This window comes from Phaseolus vulgaris, chromosome 6 (assembly GCF_051622355.1).
Source record: "Phaseolus vulgaris cultivar YP4 chromosome 6, ASM5162235v1, whole genome shotgun sequence".
NCBI lineage: Eukaryota > Viridiplantae > Streptophyta > Magnoliopsida > Fabales > Fabaceae > Phaseolus > Phaseolus vulgaris.
Genome location: NC_143503.1, coordinates 3,765,942 through 3,792,374, shown reverse-complemented (window position 1 = coordinate 3,792,374; position 26,433 = coordinate 3,765,942). Strand labels below are relative to the sequence as shown.

Below are 26,433 nucleotides of genomic sequence, written 5' to 3'. Positions count from 1 at the left end.
AGTAATCATATATAAATTTTGTAATATTATTATCATTATTAATATTAATATAATTATTCATACCATTAATATTTTTAATAGTGTTGTTATTCTTCTTCTTATTATTAATATTTTTTATTAATATTATTAGTAGTTTTATTATTATTAATAAAAGTAATATAGTAACATTAAAAATAATAATAATAATACATCTAACCATTACATAATACAAACTATGATTCTACGTAATGTATCTAGTAATTAAATACGGATTATTTTATAAGTAGTTCCCTAGTCATTACATTCATGTGTAGGCTAGTCATTATAAACGAATTATGTTACATCTAAATTATTTTTTATATTATTATTATTATTAAGAATATTATTAATATTAATTATATAATTAATATTAATATTATAATATTATTAATACCAATATTACTAATATTATTATATTATTATTATCAATATTAATAATATTAATAATAATAATATTATCAATATAACAATAATAAAATAATAATAATAATAATAATTAATGTTATTATTGATAATATTTATAACATTATTATTATTATTGATATTATTATTGTTGATATTATTATTATTAAATGAAAATTACTATTATTATTAATATTGATATTACTAATATTATTATTATTGTATTATTATTATTATTATCATCAATATTAATAAAAAAATATAATATTTAATAATAATAATAATATTTAATAATAATAAAATAAATATTTAATAATTATTATTATTTAATAATTATAATAATAATATTATTATTTAATAATAATTATAATATGTGTTCAAAGTAGTTATAGATAATGTGTTCACTCATAAAATCTTCGATTCTTTTCAATAATAATTTTTACTAACATTAATAATAATGTTAAAATAATAAAATAATATTTTCTAAAGTGATAATTATAACATTAATAAAATAATAATAATATACATTACATACGGAACATTATGAATTATCACTTAAATTTTACCAAGACATTTCACATTTAAATTGAGTTATTCACCTAAATTTTTATACATTAAAAGCAACTTAGAAAATCGAGTTATTCATAAAAAAAATATTATCATTTGAAGATGAGTAAAAACCACTAGCCAAAAAGATTTTAATATTATCTCACCAAAAATTACTCACAAATGATAATTTCATGAGTAATGATTGGAATGTAAAACGATTTCACTTGTAACTAATATAAATAAATAAAAATTATTCATAAATGAAAATTTCACAAGTAATGGAATGCAAAACTATTTCAGGTGTTACGAATATAAATAAAAAAATAGCATCATTAGCAAAAAAATTTGAAAGGGTTAAATTAAATAATTACTCTCTCGATGTATTTGTTTAAGTTTTTCTTAGATTTTATTTTTTTTACATAGGTTTGGTCTAGCCCTATGTTTTTATTTAATTTTATGTTTGTTGTAACATGAGTTTTAATAATAAAAAAGTTATATAATTACTCTAAATTGTGTTAACATGTTGTGTGAAGCAGAAAGAGTACCAAATATTTTTTGTGAGCGAAGAGTGATATACATTACATGCGGTGCAAAGAGACCCACATGCACCAAAACCCTCTGAATGGCACAAGTTCAAAGATCCCACTTCTGTTTTCTCCTTTCCACCAAATTTAAATTAAGAAAAGTATCAAATTATTAAAAAAATCTGTATAATGCTACATGTTCCAAGTCCACTACCACCCTCGACGTTGAAACTTACTTGAAGCCACAACATCCTAGTACCTCTGGGGTCTCTGAGGCTCTCTCTGCTGTCTCAGGTATGCAACAATTATCCACTTCCAATCTGAATTTCTTCTTTCAATCGGGAATGTTATTATTCTACAAGTTATCTCAACTGGGCACCTGATTTTGCTTGAAAATTTGATTAAACTTGATCTTTCTGGCAGTCTCATTGAAAATTAAGAGTCAATGGGTTGAATTAAATTACAATGCTTTGATTCCATTGGCTTTAGCTTTCTCAGTAAATTTGTCTCTGTCAATTGGAGTATTGAGTTACTCTACTTCTTTGTTTGTACGATGTTCTTATGTTTTGTGTTTCTGATGATGATTGATTGGTGATTGATGCTGAGTTTGGGAGTTTCTCATATGAAACTCTAATCCTTTTGATAGTTACTGATATGAAACTCTAATTAATGGAATTTCATTTATTTATCTCAACCTGTCCTCTCTTTAGTCTTCTCTAAAGCGTTTTTTTTTTTAGATTCCATTTGATTTTCTGAATTAAGTACTAACTTGACATGTACTGTTCCTTTTCTTTTTTTATTGATGTTTTGCAGGGTATCATCATCTTGAATGGCAGTAATAATGGCTTTGCATGGTTATTGTTATAGCAATATAAAGTTGGGAAATCAGCGAAGAGCATTTCACAATCTCAGTTTTCCAGGCTCAATTTCAGTTCATAAATTGCCAAAGAATAGAAGGTCAAAATCTGATAAGTCAGAGAATGATAAATTTCCTAGATTCCTGGTTGAAATGCGACAGACAGAATTGCCTCCATCAAAATATGGTACAAATGGTAGAGTTGTTAAAATGGTTCCAGCAAGTGAGGTAGTGAAAAGAAAGACAATGTCAGAGAATAAAGTGGAAATGGGGAGCAGTTCAAAGAAAGCTGTTAATGGAGCAAGTTTGGTAAGAAGAGACCCTAGCCCGGCCTTGACAAAGACAGTGAAATCTAGAACCTCTAAGGAACTTCCACCACTGGAAGAGCTAAAAGTTTTGCCCTCAGATGAAGGCTTCAGTTGGGCCAATGAAAATTACAATTCCGTGCAGAGATCTATTGATGTTTGGTCTTTTGTTATTTCTTTACGTATTCGAGTTCTGTTGGACAATGGAAAATGGGCATATTTGGGTGGCTTTACAGAAGAAAAGCAGGTAGGTTATGGAAGTTATTTTATTGCCAACATCTCTTCTGACTTTACTCATTTCCGGCAGGGATCCTCTCGACAAACATTTCTTCAGCACTCATCCCTATTAATTTTCTAATTTCTGTTGTGCTTTCGCTTTGCTGACCCAAACTACTTTGATATTGTATTTCAGAAAAGAAGAAGGCAGAAAACTGCTGCATGGCTAAGGGAGTGTGTATTACAGCTTGGCCCAACTTTCATTAAACTTGGACAGTTATCATCAACAAGGTCGGATCTATTTCCCCGGGAGTTTGTAGATGAGCTTGCAAAATTGCAGGTACCTTTGTAGAGTCTTGTACTCAATTTCGGTGCGTGTTTGACATATTAGAGCTATTGTATAAGCAAGGAATTCACTGTATTTTGAATTTTACATTTCGCTTTCTTTTCAACGTAGTTACAAGTTGTTAAATGTTAGTTACAGATGGTTACAGTGCTGACTCAGGATTGAGTTACGCTCATAGCTATTTATAGCTATCTTTGATGTAATCACAGTTAATTTTGAAGCAGATTTTTAGTTATCTCTCTTTTCTTCGTATCTGTTCTTCATATCTCTCATTTCCATTACATATTAATAGTTTTTAATCTTAATACACCATTCTGCAGGATAGGGTACCTGCTTTTTCTCCGAAGAAAGCAAGAGGCTTTATTGAGAGTGAATTAGGAGCTCCCATTAATGTATTGTTTAAAGAGTTTGAAGATCGGCCTATTGCTGCTGCTAGTCTTGGTCAGGTGAATTGTGCCTATGCTGACAATCATATTTTTTCTCATTTCTTGTATTCAAGCTAATGATCTTAATGTGTTGATATTAGTGGTGGCCTTTGTAGTGCTATAACTCTAAATTTGAACGCAAGTTCTTGGCAGTACAAACAATCAGATGAGATAACTCAGCTTTTTTTACTTTAATTTTGGGGGGGCCTATTTTTAGGTTCATCGAGCTATATTACACAATGGAGAAAAAGTAGTTATCAAAGTTCAAAGGCCTGGGCTAAAGAAGCTTTTTGACATTGACTTGCGTAAGTTATGGTCATTTTGTTTCTTCCATTTGCTACGTGTTGTGATTTTGATATAGTTATTGTCATCTCACTTGAGATGGATCAAAGGATTTCTAAATTATTTGAGGAAATTCTCTACATGATTTGCAATCTCTAAATTAGGGAATTTAAAGCAAGGTGTCAAATCCTAATTATTTATATTAAGAAGTGAGTTTAAGTCAAACCCATCCTCACAAAACCTACTTGTAAGGCGAGGATTTCTCCCACTTTTTTATAAATTGGTCTTATCTCTGATATTTATGTTCAACAGCGGTCTGATGACGAGTGACACGATAGGTCTAAGAAATCTCGTTAAGATAGACTCTGATACCATATTAAGAAGTGAGTTTAAACCCAATCCATCCTCACAAAACCAGCTTGTAAGGTGAGGATTACCCTCACTCATATTGTAAATGGGCTTTATCTCTAGTAAAGATGAAATCTTCAACAATTTACAAAACAAAATATAAAGCCCCCTATATTAAAAGATATTTTCTCTAAATAGGACGTACTTTCTGATATTCTTTCTCAAGATAGAGCATACAAAATCAAATGCCCCAAGCTTTTTACTAGCACATTGGATTCAGGCACATTGAAAAGATATCTTCAAGTTGATAATTAGAATTAACAAACCTCAGTTATTTCGTTAGAGAACTTTCTTCCTTGATCAAGTGATGGTCGTTTTCTTTATTGCTTTGTTCACTTATGAAAGACTGGATTGAAGCAATATGTAAAGTCTCTTGATTATCCCCAATAAAGCTTCATATGGTCAACATTTTCAAACTATAATACACAAAGTAGCTGTTTACTCATGTAAGTTCACATGTGAACATTTTCTTAGATCAATACATGGTCTCTGAACTTCGACAACTACTTTTTGCTTCTTACTTTGTCAACAAGATTACCATAAACAAAAATACAATATTCCAAAGTAGACTACCCATCAATAGATTAATCACCTTATCTAGGTTTTGTCTTTGTATAACAATCCTTGACTCAGACCATTCTTAATGTATCTCAAGATTCATAGGACTACATTCCAATGATCAACTCATGAAGATTGTATAAAATGACTCATTATATTGTTTGAGAAGGAAATATCTAGTCTGGTTATTGCGAGATAGTTTAGTATCTCAACTAACTTCTTGAACTGTACCTACTCAGGTTTGAATAAGGCTCCTTGTTCTGGTAATACTATGCTGTTTTGATCTATTGGAGTGTCAAATCAAATTGGTTAGGTCCAATATATCTAAGGCATATCTTTTAATTTGAAATTGCAACAGCATTCCCAAACTAATCTAGCTTAAATCCTTGATACCAATTTTTAGAAATATGATTTGATTACATTAAATACGGAGATATGATATGATTTGATAAGGAAATATCTTACCAAATATTTACCCATTATTAGATATTGATTTTGTTCCTTATTATTGTATTCCATCTTCACTATAAATAGGAATACTAATGTGTACACAGTATATGGAACTTATAATGTTTTTTCTCAGTTTCTCTCTTCTCAACATGGTACCAGAGCAGTACCATCCTCTAGGACCTATTTTATCACTAATCCTTTCAACACTAATAAAGTATTGAAGTTTACCCAAGCCACTTATCTACAGTGCCAATGTAGTTGGGATCCAATTCCTCATTTTGGTGCTTATGCTAATAAAAAGTCTAATAAATATAATATTGTTTTAGAGTTTGCTTTACTTTATATAATCGAGTTTGGTCAATGGATCTGAATGAGTTATTTTCTACACCTGTTTTGAGCTTTAGTAATATCAATTATAGTCAATAGTGAGATTAAAGCTTGGTCGTTGTTGAAATTTTGTTTCACTCTAACAAGTTGCCTTGTCATGTCCAGGAAACTTAAAGCTGATTGCAGAATATTTTCAGAGAAGTGAAACTCTAGGTGGTCCGACAAGAGATTGGGTTGGTATATATGAAGAATGTGCAACGTAAGTAATACAAACATTATGTTTGAAGCAAATTTCTTCTTCCCTCATTGCATGTTAAAGTCTTAGACTCTCACTAGTTTTTGCCTTCATTTTACCTACTATCATTAATTACTGTCACAGGTATTTTCCCTTATGTATTTTACATTGTCCTTAACATGCCTTATGTAATTTATATTGTCCTGCACATGGTACTTTTCAGGATTTTGTATCAAGAAATTGATTATATAAATGAAGGAAAGAATGCTGATAGATTCCGCCGAGATTTTCGAAACATAAAGTGGGTCCGAGTACCTGTATGTTTTCTTGTTGCTACACTATATTCTGCTGGATATTATTATATAGATAGTTTCAGCTTCCTTGAAACTTAATTTACCTCTCCAATCTTCCTAATCTCCTTTAAACATGAATGTAGCACATATAAATCACTAATGTCCAGCACTGATGTTAATTTTTACTGCTGCATCCTTTGTTTTCACCTTTTGCAGCTGGTTTATTGGGATTATACTGCATCGAAGGTGTTGACATTGGAGTACGTACCAGGTCGTCAACTTGACTAGTGCATCTTACTTGTTTTCTTCTTTTTCTTTAAAAGTGGAAACTAAAATAAATATTTTTTTTTCCTTCAAGGGTTGTCTGTCATTATATCATTGAACTTTGGTTTTACTTTTCGGAAATAGGTATCAAAATAAATGAAGTGGATATGTTAACTTCACGTGCTTATGATCGATTACGAATCTCATCACGCACTATTGAGGCATACTTGATTCAGGTTTACATTGTTATTTCTCTTTGAAACTATCTGTTAGATATTATTAGATATTATTTGATATTATGAGATATTATAGATATTGTTAGATATTTCATATTTATGTAACGGGCTTAACCCATATGTTTCTTTTCCTATATAAACATAACCCTATGTGTTCAATATACATAAGGGATTTACCCTATTCTTTCTTTTCCTTTAATATGGTATCTAGATCATAAGGTTAGGGTTTAGGGTTTAGGGTTCAATTTTTTATTGGTGAACCCACTATTCATTGGAATTTTCCAGCCACCGCCCCACTGCCTCGTCGGACCCTTGCCGAAGCCACCGCCAGAATCTCACCGGAGTCGTCGCCGAAAACTCGTCGGAGCCTCCGCCGGAGACGCTGCCGAAATCGCTGTCGGAGCCTTCATATTTGTTGTTGCCGCCAATTAACCGATGACTGGATTTATCCTTATCTTCTATGGCTTCTTCCGCTTCCGCTGTCACTATGGCTTCTTCCGCTGCCGCTACCACTGTGGCTTCTTCTGCAGTCATTATGCCGGATCCATCTATTTATACTAATTACATCAATGTTCATCTTTCCATTCACAAATTGGATGGAACCAATTATGACACGTGTCAGATATTAAATTATGGCTTAAGAGTCAAGGTTATGTTAATCATCTTACTCATCCTACTGTTGCTGAAAATGAAGTTTCCCGTTGGTTGAAAATTGATGCTCAATTATGCATTGTTATCAAATCTATCATTCACTCATCTTTAAAACAAATTTTTCGTACCTATGAGACATGTTCAGAAGTTTGGGAACAAGCAAAATTATTATACACCAATGATACTCAACGTCTTTATGGTGTGTGTCAAAATCTTCTCACAATTGTTGTTTCCAAACGTCTTGATGGTACAATGGTGGAATATCTAGGTAAAATTTCATGCTCTTCTTCATGATTTTAATGAGTTATTACCTCCCGCCCCCACTCCTTCTCAAGAACTAGAACAAAGATCCAAGTTCTTCATGATATTGGGTTTACATGGCCTTCCTGATGATTATTCTCACGTTAGTGATCAAATTTTGGGATCTCCTATCGTGCCCAATTTTATTTCCACTTGTTCTACCCTCTTGTGTGTGCCAGGTAAACACACCACTGATATAACGTCTCATGTTGATGACTCTTCTGCTTTAGTCTCTTAGCATAATGATCGTACTCGCCCTCACAAGCCGGGCAAAGGGCGTCACAAGTGTGACCATTGTGGCAAACTTGGCCACAAAATTGACAGATGTTATGCCTTTCATGGTCGTCCTCCTAAATTTGTTGCGGTTGCTCAAACTGCCCCTGTGCAACCTTCTACTATGGACCATACTTCAATTGATACCCTAGGCCAGCCTGCTATTTTCAATGAATTTCTTAAATGGTATGAGGATCGCCAGAACCCTAGTTCCACGGCTTCTGTTGCACATTCAGGTACATCTTTTGTTGACCTCACTCACTCCACTTCCCTTGGCCCTTGAGTTCTAGATTCAGGTGCCACAGATCACAATACTGGTAATAAATATTTTTTCTCTTCCCTATTTATTACGGGTTATTTATCTTCGGTTACCACGGCCAATGGATATAGGGTACCATCACATGGTGTTGGTATTATTAATCTTTTTTCTTCTTTATCTATTGATAATGTTCTTTATGTCCTTGGGTCCATTTAACTTATTATCCATTAGTCGTCTCACTCGTTCCCTTGATTGTGTTATTTCTTTTAACAAAGATTCTGTTACTTTACAGGACCGGAGTTTGGGACGGATGATTGGCACCGGATATGAGTCTCATGGACTTTATCAACTATAGATCTCTGCACATGTTGGCGTAATTATGGATTCTCCATCTCTCATTCATGCTCGGTTGGGTCATCCTAGTCTTGCCAAGATGCAGCAGCTTGATCCAAGTTTTTCTAATGTGTCTACTTTATCGTGTGAGTCATATCAGTTAGGGAAACACATTCGTAGTTCTTTTCCTAGTAGTGTCTCACAACGTGCTTCATCTCCTTTTGCCTTAGTTCACTCTGACATTTGGGGACCAAGTCATATTAAGTTTAATTTAGGATTTCAGTATTTTGTTACTTTTATTGATGATTATTCAAGATGTACTTGGGTATTTTTAATGAAAACTGTTCTGATTTGTTTTCTATATTTCAAATATTTTACAATGAAATTAAAATTCAATTTGGAATTTCCATCCGAATTTTGCGCGGTGATAATGGACGTGAGTATCTTTCTCATTCTTTTAAAAATTTATGGCTTCTCATGGTATTCTTCGTCAAACTTCATGTGCTTATACACCTCAACAAAATGGGGTAGCTAAGCGCAAAAATAGACATCTTGTTGAAACAACTCGTACTATTTTAATCCATGGTGATGTTCCTCAGCGTTTTTTGGGTCATGTTGTTCTGAGTGCATATTATCTCATTAATCGCATGCAATCTTCAGTTTTAGATAACAAAATTCCTCATTCTATTTTATTTCCACATGACCCTCTCCACTCTTTACCTCCCAAAGTTTTTGGATCCACATGTTTTGTTCATAATTTTAGTCCTGGTCTTGATAAATTATCTCCTAAGTCACACAAATGTGTTTTTTTAGGGTTCACTAGATCAAAAAAAGGATATAAATGTTTCTCACCTTCTTTAAACCGTTATTTTATTTCAGCAGATGTCACCTTCAGTGAATCTTTCCTTTACTTTAAGTCTTGTCCTTCTCCTTCAATTTCTTCATCTAAGCAAGTTAATATTCCTCTTATTGTGCCTAGTGCACCTAACAATTCACCACCGCCACCAACTCTTCAGGTGTATAGTCGTCGTCAAACATCTCATGGTCCATTAGCAGACTCTCTTCCGATGCCAACACCTCATCCCCCTCCGGCTCCTGCAGTTGAACCTCCGACAGTTGAACCTGATCTTCCTATTGCTATCCGTAAAGGTATACGTTCTACTCGTAATCCCTCTCAACATTATACTTCTTTGAGTTACCATAGACTATCTCAACCCTTTTATACTTGCCTTTCGTCTATTTCTTCTGTATCCATTCCAAAATCTGTAGGTGATGCCTTAGCTCATCCTGGTTGGCGTCAGGCCATGCTTGATGAAATGAATGCGCTTCAGAATAATGGAACTTGGGAACTTGTTCCTTTACCATCTAGGAAATCTGTTGTTGGTTGCAGGTGGATTTTTGCTATCAAAGTTGGTTGTGATGGTACTATTGATCGTCTCAAAGCTCGTCTTGTGGCTAAGGGTTATACCCAAATTTTTGGTTTAGACTATGGTGATACTTTTTCTCCAGTGGCAAAGATGGCCTTTGTTCGCTTATTCATAGCTATGGCTGCTCTTCAACAATGAACTCTTTATCAACTAGATGTCAAAAATGCTTTTCTTAATGGGGATTTGCAGGAAGAAATTTATATGGAGCAACCTCCCAGTTTTGTTGCTCAGGGAGAGTCTTCTAGATTGGTATGTCGTCTTCGCAAATCCTTATATGGCCTCAAGCAGTCTCCTAGGGCTTGGTTTGGAAAATTTAGCAATGTTGTTCAACAATACGGTATGACTTGCAGTGAAGCAGATCATTCAATTTTTTATCGTCACTCGAGTGTTGGGTGTATCTATCTTGTAGTATATGTTGATAACATTGTTCTTACAGGCAGTGATCACCATAGCATCTCACAAGTAAAACAACACCTTTGTCAACACTTTCAGACCAAAGATCGTGGCAAACTCAGATATTTCTTGGGTTGATGAATTCGAAATTTGTTGATACTCCCATGGATCCCAATGTCAAGCTTCTACCCAATCAGGGGGAGCCTCTTTCGAATCCTGAGAAGTACAGGAGATTAGTTGAAAAAATGAACTATCTCACTGTTACTCATCCTGATATTTCCTTTGCAGTCAGTGTGGTGAGTCAATTTCTTAATTCTCCATGTGAAGATCATTGGAATGCAGTCATTCGTACAACGAAGTACATTAAAGGCTCTCCTGGAAAAGGTTTGTTATATGGTCATAATAATCATACTAAAGTCGTTTGTTATTCAGATGCTGATTGGGCAGGATCTCCATCTGATAGAAGATCAACTTATGGTTATTGTGTCTCCATTGGTGATAACTTGATCTCGTGGAAGAGTAAGAAACAAAGTGTTGTGGCAAGATCTAGTGCAGAAGCAGAATATAGAGCTATGGTCTCGGCTACTTGTGAGCTTATTTGGCTTAAACAGTTACTTAAAGAATTGCAATTTGGAGAGGTCACTCAAATGACACTTATATGTGATAATCAGGTTGCTCTTCATATTAACTCAAATCCAATTTTTCATGAAAGGACCAAACATATTGAGATTGATTGTCATTTCATTCGAGAAAAGATTATATCGGGAGATATCAAGACTGAGTTTGTTAATTCAAATAATCAATTAGCAGATATTTTTACTAAACCCTTATGAGGGCCTAGGATTGATTACATTTGTAACAAGCTGGGGTACATATGATCTATATGCATCAACTTGAGGGGGAGTGTTAGATATAATTAGATATTATTAAATATAATTAGATATTATTTGATATTATGAAATATTATAGATATTGTTAGATATTTCATATTTATGTAACGAGCTTAGCCCATATGTTTCTTTTCCTATATAAACATAACCCTATGTGTTCAATATACACAAGGGATTTACCCTATACATACTTGATTCAGGTTTACATTGTTGTTTCTCTTTGAAACTATCAATATTCAATATTGTCATCTCTTTGGATCATGTGAATGTTTAATAGACTATATATGCCTATGTTTTATTAAACGTAGAAAAGACATTTTGCTTCAAGATATTTGGAGTCTTAAATCTTGCTTGTTTTTCAGATATTGAAAACAGGTTTCTTTCATGCTGATCCACATCCTGGAAATCTTGCCGTTGATGTTGATGAAGCAATTATTTATTATGACTTTGGCATGATGGGGGATATAAAATCTTTCACCCGAGAGAGACTGCTTGAACTGTTCTATGCTGTTTATGAGAAGGATGCCAAAAAGGTCTAGTTTCTGTTACACTTGCATCTTTGAAAACATGAGAGACATTATCATAACAAGTACTTCCAATCTGATGTCTTGATAAACTAATATCAAAATTTGTTTTCTATTTTTTCTTCATTCATATTTCTTTTTGTAAAGTAAAGATATGTAAGATTACAGGGAACTTGATAGATATCAAAATATGAAACTTTTTAATGAGATCATGATTCAGAAGGCACCAACACAAGATGGAGTGATCACAAGAAACAAAGCAAAGTTAAAGGAAAGGGAGAGAAGAGTACAAGCTTTCCAAGAGGCTTCTAGAGGAGTTCTTTCAAGGAGCAAGGCTAAGGAGTTGGAGGAAGAACTTCATCAAGCCAAGAAGACTCTTAGGACTCTTAAAAAATGTAAAAATATAGAAGAATCAAAAGAGACAAAAATCTATAACTTGTGTGGCCTTGTTTGGTCATTTTCTTCGTAGTTTTGGTGTTTGTTTTCTAGGATAAGTCTAACCTAGGGTAGAATAAGAAACCCTATGGAGAGCATGTGTTAGGAGAAGTCCCACAATATCCTTAGAGGCTTGGAGTGCATGACTTGTAGGCTATAAAAGAGCACCTCCCCCTCATGTAAAAACACACCTTTGAGATGTAGAATACACATTAGCTTGAAAGCTTGTGAATAGATTTCTTTTGTGAGAAAAGTGAGCTTGGTTGAGTTTTCCTAAGAGCCTTCTCTCCTTTTGTCTTCTTGGAGCCTCCAAGAAGAGTCTCAAGAGATCCTCAAGGGTCATAACGGCACTACCCCTAGGGTGTGTACATTTGGTAAGGAATTCACCACCCTTCCTTACTACTTTTCCATTTCCATTTTCCATTGTCATCTTCATCCATTGTCTTTTTTCATTCCATTTCTAGCTTCTAATTGTGTAGTCTTGTTGAGCTTCCACCCTTCTAATCTTTCCATATCCTATAGCCTTCAAGACTCATCCCAAAACCATAAACATAATTCAGCCAAAACACAACACCTAGCCACCTGCACCAAATCACCAAAGAAACTCTCCAAGATTTCCATCAAACACCTATCCAAGACCATTCAGCCTTACCCTTTTACCACCACCACAACATTTCTATTTTTCACCCAATCTAGTTAGAAACCCTCCACCATCATTCCGCAACATAACCTAGCCATTAGCCACCCAAAAAGACCTAAACACAATCCAAGACTCACCTTCTTGGAAGCTTTGCATTGTCCTTTTTGTGTCTTGAACTTAGGAGCTTGGAGTGAACTTTCCTTGGCATCTTGGAAGCCTTGAGAGGCCCTCGTCACTTTTATAGGAATTGTATGTTAGCAAATGTTAATTTGGGACAATGTTTAGGGAGAACTTTAGTGTTGTTTGAAAGATTATTACAAAGTAAACAATGGTGGATTAGCAAACCTTTGTACACCAATCCCCACAGCTTAGCTCTCAGGGAGGCATCCTCTATTCCTTTTTAGGAAAACTTCCCCCTTGAAGTGGGAGAACTCCAAGAGGAGATGCTAAGGACTTTCCTATTGGGATAGGTTTACACCAAGGTTCGGCCTTAAGTCCTTGCATGTCTAACCTAGTCCACTATCTTAAGATGGTATCAGAGCTAATCTTTGGGAGTCTTTGGCCGTGTCTACCAACCCTAAAATGCAGCCTTCATTGTTGCATCCCCTTGAACATATTGCAACCTTCATTGTTGTGCCACTCTAATCACTATTGTAGCCTTTATTGTTGCCTTATCCATCTATATGGCTAAGAGGCTGAGGACTTTCCAAATGGGATAGGTTTACTCCAAGGTTTAACCTTAAGTCCTTGCATATCTAACCTAGGTGACTTGGGTTTTCCGATTTAAACTTAAATTTGAGATAAGTTCCGCTTTTATTCAATTTGCCACAATGATTAAGAATCAATTTGAAGTTAATCTTAAGAATATTAGGTCTGATAATGCCAAGAACTACTTTAATCTTGAGTTTGACTCTTTTTGCCAAAAAGAGGGGATAATCCATGAGTCTTCATATGTTAACACACCTCATCATAATGGGATTGCTGAAAGGAAAAATGGGCACTTACTAGAACATACTAGAGCTCTACTTTTTCAATATCATGTTCCTAAGAAATTTTGGGGGGAAGTCTTTCTTACTGCCACTAATCATCAATAGATTACCTTCTAAAATCTTAGGATCAAAGAGTCCCATGGAAGTTCTATCCTCGTTCTACCCATACATAGACCCTACAAATAAACTCCAACCTAGAATATTTGGGTGTGTATCCTTTGTGCATGTTCATAGTAATGGAAGGGAAAAACTGGATACTAGGGCTTTCAAATTTGTTTTTTGTAGGATACTCAACCACACAAGGGATATAAATGCTATCACTCACCATCTAAAAGCATGGGGTTTTCATTTAAGTAGGAGTAAGAGAATATATGTAGTACAATTTTAGAAAGACATAGGAGGAAGATGACTCATAAGTAAAGTGGGAGAATATATCATACCATATGTTTTTAAGTTTGAATATCAAGTTCAATCATACAAAATGATGGAAAAATAATGATAATGTTGTAGACGATGCAAGTAACTTGGAAAAATGAGAAAGATATCAGAGGTTATTTGTGATGGTAGAGTAATTATCAAATTCAAAGACAGGTTTTATCACGCAACTATATGCTCAACTATACTATATCGTAGTTATTAAAAGAAAATAAAGAATAGGGTAAATCCCTTGTGTTTATTGAACACATAGGATTATGTTTATATAGAAAAAGAAACATATGGACTAAGTCCATTACATAAATAGAAATATCTAACAATATTTATAATATCTCATAATATCTAATAATATCTAATAGTAGTGAATATTGGGCTTTAAAGGAACAATATGAAAGAGGTTTATCATAGCAAAAATAAGAATGTTATGATGGATGTGTGAGCATACAAGAAAGGATAAAATAAGACTTTGTTGTTGTAGCCTATACTAGATTTCTACTTTGCTAGAGATGACAACCAAAAATAATTGCCAATAGCATCATAACAAAGGAATTGAATAACATCCTTTGCAATGTTAAACATAATAATTGTACCAAACCAACCATTTACTAACTAACATCCATTGCTTGAAACATGCTTAGCTGATGTATTCTTTTGTTCTTAACACCTAGAATTGCTTCCTTGTGTATACACTCCAAATAAGGGCCTTAAATATTCCTAGGGTCTAAAGTTTTAATTGTCATTTAGTTACAACCCAACTATCCCAAATGCACTCAGCCACCACCTACCTTGTGTTGAAATCAATTGGTTATTAGAGCATTGGGGGTGGCAAGGATAAAAATTTGAACCCCTAAGGCATAAGGCTTTGATACCATATTAGAAATATGTTGGACCTAACCTAACTCGAATGCAACCCCAATATTGTGATATATTGGGAGGCATATAAACATTTTTTGTGTTTAATGTGAGCATTCAGGTGTCATCCATATTCATTTTGTACATGTTAGAATACTAATCAAGATTTATCAACATGTTTAGCAGACATTGATGTTAAAATATATGGTAAATTATTAATTATGATTGCTCATTGTTAGCTAGTGATTAAGCAGTAAATTAGCTTAAAATTATGTACAAATCAGCACCTTCTTCGATGCTAGTCACAATAAAATAAGAGAAGAAATGTCCTTCAGTGATCTAGTATCATTGCTCTTCTGTTGCAAAATTCCTCTACACTAAACTAATTTATTCCATGAGTAATGTTTTCACTAACATTTAGTTATTGTTTTGAGAAATTTCTGTAGTAGTAAAAGTATGTGTCTTCACCCATGTACAAGGTTGTAATGCACAAAGATCTTCAGGTAAAGATAGTATCACATGTAGGTTTATTTTTAAGATACAAATCATGTATATTGACACTATCTAAATCTGTATCATTCATAACAAATCCTAATCTTTTACACATTAATTACATGTAGTGTTTACTGGTAACAAGCTAATATCTTTGTAACCTCAAGCTTGAGAATAAATGTTAACTCAATAACTCTAGACTCATTAGCATATTAAACACATTAGAATAGATGGATAAATGTCACTGCTGACAGTTATCTAGTGAAGTTTTCATTTGATTGATTATGTACATGCTATAAATGAGATATCAGTGTACTTCCTGGAGGCACACAATTTCCCTCAAACTTTTTGTTCAACAGTAATTTCATGGTTAAGCTCCTGTGTTTAGTACAACTACAATTGTATATTTATATTAACCAGTGACGCTTTTCAGGATAAGGAATTTGAAGTTTTTCAGAACTGGAACTTTACATTTCCAGGGCCCTTTCACGTTTACAACTTTTTTATTGACAATGGTGCAGGTAATGCAATGCCTTATAGATCTTGGAGCCCTCCAACCCACTGGTGACCTGTCATCTGTAAGGACATTTAGTACCTGTACTATTATAAGATGACCATTAACAGTTTGAAATTATTACACATATCTTGATCATATAATGTGGCTTTCAGGTTAGGAGATCTGTACAGTTTTTCTTGGACAATCTTCTAAGCCAGACACCAGATCAACAACAGACTTTATCTGCAATTGGGGAGGTATGTTAGTATTTAGTTATATTGGATCAATAATATTGTAGTTCCTTCATATTGGGAGAGTTTATTTAACTGTAATTATTTAATCTGCAATTATTTTGTGTGATTGTTTCACTTTAAATAGTGGAAAATCGTTGGATTTCTTGGTTGCTCCAAGTATCTACAGGATTTTCTACTGTATAATTTTATTATTGATGGAGTTTTTGGCAGGATTTATTCCTCCAAGTATCTACAGGATTTTCTACTGTATAATTTTATTATTGGTGGAGTTTTTGGCAGGATTTATTTGCTATAGCACAAGATCAGCCTTTCCGTTTTCCATCTACCTTCACTTTTGTCATTAGAGCATTTTCTACACTTGAAGGTTTTCTCTTTTCTCCTCCTTGCTCTTTTCCCTGAATTGATGATCATTCTTCCAAAGTATTTTATTCCTTTAACATACCCATTGTACGTTATTAATTTAATTAGTTTGTTTGTTAGAAGATGATAATCCAACTTTTCCTAGGGATAGTTATGAAAGACTCCACAATTAGAATAAATGTGTAATCATTGTAGATTGTGTGATGATTTGGACGTTTTATATGGTTAGGAGGACAGAACAGATCCCAAGCTATATGCCTTAGATTTTGATCTATTCTTTGCTGTTATTTCTTGTGTAACTTTTCATTGTGAACAAACATCATCCTCATCCAGCAATTGTTTTTTTTTTACTTACACATTTGACAAGACAGGATAGAAATTTCTACCATGCTTCAAGTTGTTGGTTTTAGGTTTTTTTTAATGTCCCTTTTTTTGAAGATGAGTCGTTCTTTGTTCATCCTTAGCTTCACGTGGGATAGTATTCCAAAAGCCAGTCTTTCTTTGAATCCTTCTCTCTCTCCTTGTGAATTTGTCTATATGTTTGCTTCCTGAGGCGTTACCAATGTGCAAACCAAAACCAATTGAGGCTACCCTTTTTATTGCGAATGTGGACTGGCACCTCCTTGGTACCTCGTGTAAACTAGATAAGGTCAACCTAACAAAGGCCAAGACACCAAAATTGGTGATTTACAGTGAAGGTGGATCTATATTGTGAAATATCAGTATCATGGTATTGTGGTTTGGTATTATGTAAGATTAGTTGCTAAATATGGATCTGACTGCTAGGAGACACTTATAATATTGCTCCATGTCTATATAATACAGCTACAGAATACTTATCACAAATAATGTTCAATTTAAATTTTCCATTCAACTGATAGTAAAACCTACTGCACAAATAGCACGAGAATGAGAAAACAGTATTTTTCAAGAATATTTGATTTCTACATTTTTAATCTTTATCTTACATTTTGTTTCGGTGCAGGCTTAGGTTATATACTCAATCCAGATTTCTCCTTTGTGAAGATCGCTGCACCTTATGCACAGGTTCAAAACAGTCTATGACCAGTTACTGTTTTTATTCTCTGTTAAAATTTAGTACTAATTTGAACTTGTCACAACAGGAGCTTCTAGATATAAGGCAAAAGCAGCGCACTGGGCCACAGCTTGTTGAGGAGATAAGGAAACAAGCTGATGATGTACCACACCTTGGAAATTCCATTTTAGCTTTTCATTCTAGATGATGTTTCTTCATAGTATAAAACAACTGTTATTTTAATTATGGCATTGTGTATTCACTTAAATTAACAAGTCTTGTGGAACATTTCTAGGTAAGAACCAATTCGATAACAATGCCATACAGAGTTCAAAGAATAGAGGAATTTGTCAAGCAACTCGAGTCAGGAGATCTGAAACTCCGAGTTCGAGTTCTTGAGGTGAGCAATTGATTATTCCTCGCATGATACAAGTTGTAGGGGAATGCTAGCAACATACTATGGTAGAGATATGATAGGGAAATATCTTGTCTAATACTTCCTATTACCATATATATATATATTGCTTTTGTTCTTTATATTGTATTTCTTCATCATAAATAATAATACTCATGTGTACACAACACACGAAATTCATTATATTTTTTCTTGGTTTATCTCTTCTCAAACATGATACTAGAAGAATACCATCCTTCATCACCTATTCAGTCACTAATCCTTTCAACATGACATCAAGAGCCTAACAAGAAGGGAAATCAAATCTATGTTTTCCTATGGGCCCACTTCTCATAGGAGTAACTTTTTTAGAAACCATACATCTAGTCTGGTTTTTGTTTCTTTTTTCTTGTTGTCACTGCTCCCATTGGATACACTTTTCTTTGCTGCTGTCATAGTCCACCAAGACATTACTTTTCATCGTTGATGTTTTTCCAATGAGTATTGTTTACCACCATCACTTTTCTGGCAAGTTCCTTTTTTTTTTCTTTGGGCAAGCTTTGTCCAACCGGTGATCGCCTTACTGTGTGATGACCATTGTTTCTTTCCAACAGTCGTGCCATTTGATCATTTTCGCTTTCCAGCAGATGTGAGCCTCCGAGCATTTTTTGCTTTCCAGCAACTGCCATGTCATCTATGATTTTTGCTCTCACAGCTGGTGTGCCCTCTGACCATTTTTAGCAAGCTTGACTCAAGATAATATGTTCTAATTTGAGGGAGAGTGTTAAATATATGATTTGAAAGAACGGAGTGTATTGAAGATTGATTGCCACTTTTACAAAGTCATTTCCAAAAGATATCTACTTGCTTTTTGTCAGCATCGACAACCAATTGGTTGGCATGCATGTTTACTAAGTTTCTCAATGAGACTTGTGTGGCATTTGTAACAAACTTGTCTCGTGATTCATATGCTCTAGCTCGAGGGAGGAGTCTTAGATATACGATATGATATATAATTTTATAGGGAGATATCTTACCAAATAATTTTCATTATTAAATATTAATTTAGTTCCTTATTATTGATTATCTTCTTCATTATAAATAATAATACTCTTGTGTACATAATACATGGAATTTATTATATATTTTCTCAGTTTTTCTCTTCTCAAACATGGTACCAGACCAGGACCATTCACTAATCCTTTCAACACATTCTTCTAAGAAACTCCTATTGGTTAAAATTTATTACAAAATCATGATAGATTCATTAAATATGATGTGAAAACCACAAAATTGTGTTTTCCAATAAATTTCCGTCATTAGAAAAGTTGCATTTAAAAGAGTATGTTCCTAGCTTTTTTCTATGTTGTGTCCAAATCAAATCACACTAGATCTTGCGTTTTCTTATGGAGATAAACCATTTCCTACTAAGTTTAATTTTGTAACTCTTTAGAATTTTAGTGGAAGGTTCTTTTCTCTGTTTTATGTTTCGTGTGATCACAGGTGATTGGTGGACTTTGATGTGTCAGCCTAACTGAGATGTCAAAATTCATAGTGATGTCTAACATGAGTTTTATAAAAAAAGAAAAAATTGTCCAATGTAGGTAGACATTTTGCAACATTTTTCTCCCTCAATTGAAGTGAGTGTAACTTGATTTTCCAGTCTGAAAGAGCTGCTAGGAAAGCAACAATTTTACAAATGGCTACTATGTATTCGGTATTGGGGGGAACCTTGCTAAATCTTGGTATCACTTTGAGTAGCCAAGGCAATCAAGCGTTTGCAAATGGATCATTCCTTGGTGCAGGTCAGATTTTAGCATTAAACTTTCTTAAAATATTGTTTAGGGACTGATTGATTAAACTTGTTATACTTAAAGTATGTTTGGACAAAGTTTCCATAAGTGCTTATAGGAGAGCAAAATTAAAAAAAAATGAAATTGATTTATTTAGGGACAAATTTATTTCTTTCTTTCTTCTATAAGTACTTACAGAAATTTTTATCCAAGTAGACTCTTAATCTTGATCATGCTTACATCATATTTTTTCTTGTGATTGATTGGTATGAACTTGTCCATCTGCTGCAGGCGTTTTTGCAGCACTACTTTTAAGGTCTATGCAACGGGTGAAGAAACTTGAGAAGTTTGAGAAAATGATATAATGATTCATTCCCATCAAATTCAATTGCTTCAAGCATATGCATGATAACAGTCTTCATCTCAAATATCTTATTCATCAGCATTAGCGTTTATATTTTTCACATTATCATAGTAAGATATACAAATACAAGTTGTACAGAAACATGATTGGATGGTGAAGAAACTGCAATAAAATGTTCCTCCTTCCTGATAATAGTTTCATAGGGATAAAAGAAATTTGTCATTAGCATAGATCCGATAGTTTAAAATTAACATTTCACGTTTTCATCTAATTATGGCTAATTGTATATTGAACTTGCTAGTTTTCATTGTACTGTGTCATTTATTCAATATAATACAAGATATTCCATTCATTGTGTTGTTTATTTATCTTAAATGAGAATAATAAAGTCTTTAGAATTCTATTTTCAATAGCATATGGTTTATGGTTTGACTGTATAATTGTTATATCCTATTTGGTAAAATCATGCTACAATGTATTGGATTAATCTGTCACAAGAATATGCTTGAGACATACATGGAGTTTAATTTAAGACATATGTTCCTCTTTCCTTGATGATTGAAGATACAAGAATCTTGGTTCAACTTTAGCAAGAAGAACACAATCTGTCTTTCCTAAGCAACTAGTTATTCACCTTATTTAGCAAGAAGAAAGAAGTTGAGGAAGATGACTAACACAATGTTTGCACCACGCAGACAGATATAGAATACCATAATAGTTGGTTTGGAATCCTCCATAAGAAGAAATCACTACACGCATATCCCTTTTGAGGAAGACATTAAAAGACATATAAGAGAACACACTACTACTAGGAAATTAATAAAAAATAAAAAATAATTATTTAATATATTAACTAAATTAGTATAATTTAGAGACTAAAAATTATTAGTATCTAAAATAGTTTTTAAATTTATAAACTAGTTTTTATATTAATATCTAATTAACTATTAAGATTTTAGTTATCAACTGAATTTTAATTACCAATTACTTTAAATTCTACTTTAGATTTTAGATTCTAAAATTGACAGTAAACAAAATTTAAAAATTAGTTTATAAAAATTTATAAATTATTTTATATACTAATATTATTTTAATCTTTAAAATAGTTTTTAATTTAGTTAATATAGTACCTAATTATTTTTATCTTTAAAATTAATTTTTATTTAATAGTTTTATGTAGTTTAAGCATGTGCATAAATATTAAAGTAAATATTAAAGGGATCACTGTCTCCACCAAGCATCTATACATACCCACTTTACTTGACAATTCTCACTGCATTTAATATAGGTTATGCACTTCAAAGAGTATGAATTAGGACCTTGATTTTAACATAAAGTAATAATTTTTTATTTTTATGACTCAAAATCTTATTTAAAATACAGATTTTTAAATTTATTATCGTAGTAAGAGAGAGAAACTCATGTAATCTAAAATGGAGATGCCCTGTTCAAGGTATTCTTCTCAATGTATTCTTTTATGCCAAAGAAGTCATTGGTCATAAAATTTCGAAATTCTCAATCTTGAAGAAGTGAGCCTATTTAAGTAATTTAATTTTATTATTTTTTGAAAGGTTTTCTCAATGGAGTGACACCTAGAAAACAGATAAAGTTAATGGAAGCACAATTACTTCCTTCACCCAATAAATTCGAACATGCATCATATTATTTACGCGAAATGTTCAAAATACTCTCTTTAATTTTTAAGATAGGAGTGAGATACAGATCAAAGTATATTCTGAATTTGGTATTCAAGAAAATTTGTCTAGATTCAATTTTCCATAATAACTTTTCTGTAATATATTTTTGAAATTTTGTTTTATAAAAATATGTTTTTGGATTATTTTTTCATAATTTTTTTTAAATATATTATTTGGATTTTTGGATTTGTCTTTTCAGAATAATATTTTGATTTTCTTAATTCTACCCCAAAATTTTATTTAGGGATCGAAATGCGGGAAAGTTCGTCCCGTAAAATGCGAGCTGGGTTGACTCGCAAAATATGAGTTTGGTTGGTCTGTCCTGCATAAGAAATGCGAGTCAATTTCATTGGGACTATTCTCCTTGCACCTAATCAATTTAGTCTGACACCCAATTGTGTATGCGAAAAATACTAAAATGTCCTTAATGAAATTGAAATTAGGTTAAGTGAAATATGCACCCAATCACAACACTCAACCCCCTTCATTTTCGCAGGCAATGCAGCACCTGCCTCATTCGTTTTCGTTTTCGCACTCAACCCAGCAGCCACCGTCATTTTCCCATTCTCCCGTTCACATTTCTCCTCTGAGGCAGCGGAAGCTTCACTTGAACGAGCCCTTCAACGGACAAACCTAGGAGCGAAGGACGTCCATTGTTGTGGTCACTAAGACATCGTCTATGAGGGAGTTTGACAACGATAGAGAACAAAGCCACCGGAAAAGACAATGTGAGTTTTAACATGCCCTGTGCGTTCCAAATACTTTTATGCGGAAGTGATTTTCTTATCCGAATTTTCTTATCCATAAGAGATTTATGTGCTGCGGATGGCTTCACCCAGAAGGTTGTGTGTATACTTCCGCATCCCCATATCCAGAACACATTTAACTCTTCCGAATATGTACATCCGGAATGCCAAACCCTATTTTGGATGATATCCGTAAGCCATTTTCCTTCTACGGACATGGGCGTCCAGAAGCTTCAACTGCAAATGTTAAAGAAGACAAGGGCAATGGGGTTTTAAAAAGTCTGTCGGGTGCAGGAAGCAATTGATTGTGTGCAGGAAGTAATTGCCTTTCATTGGTCTACCCTACATAAGAAATTCAAGTTGATTTCATTGGTCCGTCCTATAAGAATGTATGGCTTTAAACTAGAGGGGGGTGAATGGTTTAAAGAGGGTTTTCACAAACTTTTTAGCATCAGCACAGAAATACTTGGGAAGAGAAGATTCACTTAGCATTAAACCTAGAAAAATCATCCACAATAACAAGAGCATAATAGTCCACCAAGGCTCACGGTTCTTGAAGGTCCAAAAAGATCCATGTGAAGTAGCTCAAGAGGTTTTAAAGAAGAAACAACATTTTTTATTTTAAAAGAGTTTTTCACTTGTTTCCCCTTTTGGCAAGCTTCACAAATATGGTTCTTCTCAAACTTGAGCTTGGGCAACCCAATCACAAGATCTTTAGGTATTAATTTGTTCAAATGATTCATGTGAATGTGAGCAATTCTTCTATGCCATAGCCAAGACTCATCATGCTTAGAAAGAAGACAACCAATTGAACAAGGAGAAGAGATATCTAAAAGATAAACATTATTGATTCTCTTACCAATCAACATTACCTCTTTTGTGTTGGGAAGACAGATTTTGCATGAGTTTGTTTTAAAGATAACTTGATATCCTTTGTCACACAATTGACTAATGCTTAGTAGATTGTGCTTTAAACCTTCTACATATAGAACATCATGGATGACCAAGATATCTTTGTCTCCTATGGATCCTCTTCCAAGAATCCTTCCCTTGTTGTTGTCCCCATAGGTAACATGCCCTTCTTGCTTAAAGGAGATGCTTAGAAACTTTGATTTGTCCCCAGTCATGTGCTTTGAGCACCCACTGTCCAGGTACCATTGTTGCATGCTCTCCTTCAAGGTTTCCTACAAGGTAGATTTTCAAGTACAAAGATTTGGTCCCCTTATGAATGTGGGTCCATTTGGTTTATTTTCATCATTTGAACCTTTACAACATTTGGGAATCCACTTCATAAAGCCTCTAGGAACTGCATATTTTCTGATTTTACAGAATCTGACAGAATGACCTCTTTTCATGCAATAAAAGCAAGTAACAATCAGTTGTTTTGACATATCAATCAGTTGTTTTTTTGGCAGTTTCGAAAATGACTTTGAAAATTTATCTTGCTTGTTTTGTGGATTAAAATCTAATCCTGCTTTTCCAAAAACACAGTTTTGAGATGTCAAGACATTCTCAGAGTAGGATTGACCTTTTGAAAGCTTATCCCCAGTTTTAACAAAATAATAAACCTTCTTTTCAAGATTTTCACAATTTTCACAAATAAGAGTATCACATTTGCAAGAAGAGTTTTTGTAAACAATTTCAAGATTTTCAAAATTTGTTTTTGAATTTTCCAATTCTTCTTCCAGTGTTTTGACTTTGTTTTCAAGCCAGCTATTCATTCCCTTTAACCGGTTGTTCAAGAGGATCAATCAGTTAGCTTCTTCATGTGTTTCTTGAAAAGCTTGAAGCAATTGACTGTAATTTTCAGAATTTGAGGAGTTAGAGGAACTTACACTGCTTGAATCATCTTCCTTTTTGCCCATGAAGCAAAGGTTGAGGCTTTTTCAGTTTTGCCTCCTTTTCCTTCGTGCTTGACTTCTTGTCTTTACTTCCTTTGATTCATGGATGTTCCCATGAGTAGCTTTGAGTGTATCCCACATCTCTTTGGCAGATTTGCATTCTGATATCCTGAAGAATTCATTAGAATCCAGTGCATAAGCTATTATGTTTTGGGCAATACAATCAAGCTTGGCCATCTTACATTCTTCATTGGTTCATTGGGACCAAGGTTTTTTAATAAAAGATCCATTCTTTTTAACCTTTGGAATGAAAGGGCCATTTTTGATTGAATCCCAAATTCCTTGATCAATGGATTCAACAAAGATTTTTATTCTCGCCTCCCAATACTTATAACTCAAACCACTGAATAAAGGTGGTTTGTTAATTAAAGCACCTTCCTCGAAAGATAGTTTTCCAGCCATTGAAAAAGATTTTCGGATCAAACTTGAGTATTTTTCAAGTACTAAGCTCTTGATGCCAATTGTAAGAATGTATGGCTTTAAACTAGAGGGGGGGGGGGGTGAATGGTTTAAAGAGAGTTTTCACAAACTTTTAGTCTAGAATGAAATTCCTTTAAGAAAACTTGATTCAGAATTTAGTTTGCCAAAAACACAAAGCAATTTAATACAGCACCAGAAAAATAATCGATTGTTTTGCAGAAACAATCGGTTGGTTATACCAGTTGACAAATATGAAATTAAAAAGTTTAAGGGAGAGAGAAATTGCACACACAATTTATACTGGTTCACTCTTAAACCAAGAGCTACATCCAGTCTTCCTAGAAAACCACTAGGGAATCCACTAAGTAACCAAACCTAGATTACTTACACACACCAACAAAGAAGTGACCTTGATCCCCTCAAGACACACACTTCCTTTGGCTCAGCACATACACCACCAAGAATGTTGATCTTGATAACCTCAAGAGCACACAACACTTCTTGGCCTAGCACACCAGAGTTTACACAAAGTACAGAAGGATTACACTTGTTACAGAATGATCTGAAATCAATACAAATGAAAATCCTATATCACTCTCTTGATCAAAGCAAGCTTTAAAGCAATTTTTTACTCTTGAAAGCAAAATTAGTGAAAAACTCAAATATGTTTTTCTATGATTAAATCTCATTTCTGGTTTGTTACAGAAGATGAACAAACTCTTTATAGCTTTCAAAGAATGGTTAAAGCATTAAAAACAGGAGCGCATTCAGTTACAAAATCATTTAAAGCTCAGTCAATGCACAAAACAGTTTTCTGTTATGATTTGAAAACAAACAATCGATTGAATGTGCGAATCAATCGGTTGTTTTGGTTTGACAGCTGGTTAAACACCAAAAACAGTTTTCAACCTTTTTCAAAACACCTAAGAGTAAAACAATCGGTTGTTTCGACAAAACAATAGGTTGTTTTTCACTTAGTTTGAAAAACACATTCAATTCAAAAGATTTGAAAATGCTTAAACATTAGATTCAATCAAGAGTGAATTTACACAGATAATCTACCCCAGATTCTATTCTAAAGCACCTCAGCAACAACAAACACATCCAGCCTTCCATCAAACTCAAAGGATTTGGATTTTTCAAAGCTTGAACACACTTGATTCAACACGTCCCACATAAAAGCTGGGTCATGGGCTTGCAAGTCAACTCGCATAATAATTTAAAAAATAATAATTAATGAGAAATATATTTTAAATATAAATTTTTGAATAAATTTTTTTATTAAATTAATTATTTTCTTATTTAGATTAATTATGTAAATGATCTCTCAGTATTATTCTCATGACACATACATAATAAGATATGGATAAAAATAAATAATTATG

The 26,433-nt window shown here is 33.5% G+C and overlaps 1 protein-coding gene and 1 pseudogene across 6 annotated transcripts; both read left to right on the top strand.

Annotated features, from left to right (window-relative positions):
• The first annotated feature begins 1,491 nt into the window (after positions 1-1,491).
• LOC137827841 (protein ACTIVITY OF BC1 COMPLEX KINASE 7, chloroplastic) lies at positions 1,492-20,636 on the top strand. 6 transcript variants are annotated; one of them, XM_068634194.2, is made up of 18 exons: positions 1,492-1,787; positions 2,307-2,901; positions 3,067-3,210; positions 3,537-3,662; positions 3,859-3,946; positions 5,832-5,925; positions 6,125-6,218; positions 6,411-6,465; positions 6,603-6,694; positions 11,583-11,753; positions 16,109-16,165; positions 16,257-16,340; positions 16,617-16,701; positions 17,683-17,744; positions 17,822-17,896; positions 18,029-18,133; positions 19,791-19,932; positions 20,212-20,636. In XM_068634194.2, exons 2-18 carry the CDS (start codon positions 2,323-2,325, stop codon positions 20,283-20,285), a joined length of 2,127 nt encoding a protein of 708 aa, XP_068490295.2. In that variant the 5' UTR covers positions 1,492-1,787; positions 2,307-2,322; the 3' UTR covers positions 20,286-20,636. The 6 variants fall into 6 exon arrangements, 4 of the variants coding, with proteins under 4 accessions (XP_068490295.2, XP_090159291.1, XP_090159292.1 ...); XR_016521372.1 differs by having other exon boundaries at positions 1,495-1,787; positions 16,607-16,701; XM_090303164.1 differs by lacking the exons at positions 1,492-1,787; positions 2,307-2,901; positions 3,067-3,210; ... (4 more) ...; positions 6,411-6,465; positions 6,603-6,694 and adding exons at positions 10,127-10,274; positions 10,374-11,001.
• On the top strand, positions 7,453-8,385 carry LOC150026269 (uncharacterized; annotated as a pseudogene).
• Positions 20,637-26,433: the final 5,797 nt, after the last annotated feature.